At 55.4% G+C, this 2,827-nt stretch overlaps 1 protein-coding gene across 3 annotated transcripts in view; it reads left to right on the top strand.

The window, feature by feature from the left end:
- Positions 1 to 2,827, top strand: part of Arhgap9 (Rho GTPase activating protein 9) — an 8,236-nt gene that overhangs the window by 2,914 nt on the left and 2,495 nt on the right. For all 3 annotated transcript variants that reach the window (XM_021173895.2, XM_021173896.2, XM_029482929.1), the window contains 8 exons: positions 371 to 451; positions 782 to 889; positions 1,112 to 1,170; positions 1,319 to 1,412; positions 1,603 to 1,698; positions 1,825 to 1,923; positions 2,149 to 2,290; positions 2,371 to 2,481. In XM_021173895.2, coding sequence (XP_021029554.1) covers positions 371 to 451; positions 782 to 889; positions 1,112 to 1,170; positions 1,319 to 1,412; positions 1,603 to 1,698; positions 1,825 to 1,923; positions 2,149 to 2,290; positions 2,371 to 2,481 — 790 coding nt within the window. The remainder of the gene's footprint in view (positions 1 to 370; positions 452 to 781; positions 890 to 1,111; positions 1,171 to 1,318; positions 1,413 to 1,602; positions 1,699 to 1,824; positions 1,924 to 2,148; positions 2,291 to 2,370; positions 2,482 to 2,827) is intronic.

The following is a 2,827-nucleotide window of genomic DNA, read 5'->3' on the forward strand; positions in this document are numbered from 1 at the left end:
CCCCGCCCCGCCCCGCCCCTCCAGAAGGTAGCCAGTGCTCTTAACCTACAGAGCCATCTCTCTAAACCCACATACATCTTTCTCTGTCCTTTAGCACTGTCTCTTCGGTTGATTACTGGGGACAATTAACAGAGCTTAGATTTCTAGAGCTGCCAGGACACAGACTTCGGCCCTAACAATGCCAGTAGCGCCTGGACCCCACCTGGGGATGGCGCTCGTGTGCGGCCCTCCCCTCCTGTTTCCCCTCCATCTTCTGTTCTCCGTTTCTCTCTGGGGCTCTCAGAAGGTCAGAAGAAAGAGGAAATTGTGAGACGTGTTGAGAACGGTGGAGGTAGCATCCAGATGTTGCTTTATCTTCCCCTAAACTCAGAAACCTGGCTCCATGGAGCAGACAGAGACTTTGACTAGGGACAGCAGTGCCTTACAGCCTCAGGAATGGCTCGATCCACAGGTGAGGACCCTCACACTCTCAGTCACATGTAAAAAAGTTAAATTTATTTTTTTAGATTTATTTATTTGTTTATTATATATAAGTACCTTATAGCTGTCCTCAGACACCCCAGAAGAGGGCATCAGATCTCTTTACAGATAGGTTGTGAGCCACCATGTAGTTGCTGGGATTTGAACTCGGGACCTTTGGAAGAGCAGTCAGTGCTCTTGACCGCTGAGCCATCTCTCCAGCCCCCAAAATTAACTTTTTATGACCTTTCCCCTATTCCTTCTACGGCCTGGGACCTCTAAACCGAAGGTTCTTTTCCCTGTTTCAATCTCCCACCCTCAGGGTTTACCAAGCCTCAGCCAAAGCGTCCCATGGCTTGCTCTCTCTGAACAGCCCGGAGCCTTGAGGCCCTGTTCAGCTCTGCCACAGCTCCTGGATGACCCCCACGTGGTGAGTCCTTCCTGTCTTCGAATGCCGAGATGAGATCCTTTCTGCATAACACTGCAACACCTACTTGCTCCTCTAAAACATTTTCTTTCTGGGTGTTTGTGCCTCTCTGGTCTCCCTAACCCCAAACTTTAACGGTCCCCACTTCTGGTAGATCCCTTAGAAACTCTGGCAGCTGTGGGTGGCACAGGGTGGCTTACAGACAGTACTCCATACCCTTCCCAGGAAGAAAGGTCAGGCCTGCTCAACATGACCAAGATTGCTCAAGGAGGGCGCAAACTCAGGTGAGAACGCATAATATGCCCGGGGTCTGGGCTGGTGGATTTCACAGGGTAGAAAGACGTAGTAATGGTGCGTGGAGCTCAGGCACTCCAGGTGAAATTCTAAAATGACCTTTTAACTACCTCTCCTCCTTCCTCTCCTCCCCCACAGGAAGAACTGGGGCCCTGCTTGGGTGGTGTTAACTGGTAGCAGCCTTGTGTTTTACCGAGAGCGGCCACCGCAGTCTGCATCCCTCCATGGCTGGGTGAGTATTGGCCAGGGGAGTGCTAAAAGGGTTTGGGGTTACTGGTTTGCGCCTCAGGCCGACGGAGGCGAAGGCGACGAGGAAGGAAATGGAGATGAAGGTACAGGAAAGAGGAAGCAGCTCACCTCCCTGGAGAGGGAAGCGGTGAGGAAACAAAACTCTTAGCCTCAGTTTCTCTCATAATTGCCAGGCGCGGGCTGGGAGCCGGCCGGAGAGTAGCGTGGACCTGCGCGGGGCGGCCCTGGCCAGCGGGCGCCAGCTATCCAGCCGCCGGAACGTCCTGCACGTGAGTGTCTTCCGCGCGTCCCCAAAGACAGGGTGACCCGAGATCGCTCGTCCTCGCAGCGTTTTAGGCACTCCTCGCTAACACACGCCTTTCCCCCCGCCCGGCTCCCCTACCCTCCACTCCCAGATCCGCACGGTCCCGGGACATGAGTTCCTGCTGCAATCGGACGAGGAGACCGAGCTGCGAGACTGGCACCGCGCGCTGCGGACTGTCATCGAGCGGCTGGTTAGAAGGGTGCAGACCCTGGAAGGCACCCGGGAGGCGAGACCCCGGAAGGGGGGACCCCCCCCCCGTGGGCCAAGAGAGCTAGGGAAGGGCTATGGATATCGGACAAGGAAGTCTCCGATAGAGCCCTGCCCTTGACTCCTGCTGGAATGTGGGGCTCTGGCACCGAGGTGGGGGTGCAGATGTTCTCCTGTCCAACCTCCTACCCCGGCCGCCCGGGTCTAGGATCGGGAGAACCCCCTGGAGCTGCGTCTGTCGGGCTCCGGACCCGCCGAGCTGGCGGAGCTGAGCGCTGGTGAGGATGACGAATTGGAATCGGAACCGGTGTCCAAGTCCCTGATGCGGCTTGGCAGCCGCAGAACTTCCAGTACGAAGCGGACCGGAGCTGGCCGGGCTGGGGTGCAGGGAATGGGTCCTCCCCTCAGCTCACTGTCCTGGGTTTTGCAGGTCGGTGTGCAGAGGGCACTGACCAGAAGAACCGCGTGCGGAACAAGTTAAAGCGGCTAATCGCCAAGAGACCAACCTTGCAGAGCCTACAAGAGCGGGGTCTGTTCCGAGGTAGGGTAGGCGAGGTAGGGTAGGCTGGACCCGCTGGGGCGCTGCTCTTCGTACCGGCTTTACTAGAGTCTTTATTTTGTGTAGATTTTGTTTTCGGATTTTATTATTGTTGAAACAGGCTTTCGGTATTTATATCAGGCTTTACTCAAAGTTAGGCAATCCTCCTGCCTCAGCCTGCTTAGTGTTGTAGGGATTACAGGTAAGAGACACCATGCCTGGCCTGATAAGTCAGTTTTCAGATCTTTTATATCCCTGATCTTAGCATTAACTAAAACTCTAGTGAGGCTCAAAATAGAATTTCCAGCGCTAGATTCCAGTCTGAGTCCGCCCCTGCCTCCCCACCCCC

Source organism: Mus caroli, chromosome 10, assembly GCF_900094665.2.
Source record: "Mus caroli chromosome 10, CAROLI_EIJ_v1.1, whole genome shotgun sequence".
In the NCBI taxonomy this organism is placed as follows: Eukaryota; Metazoa; Chordata; class Mammalia; order Rodentia; family Muridae; genus Mus; species Mus caroli.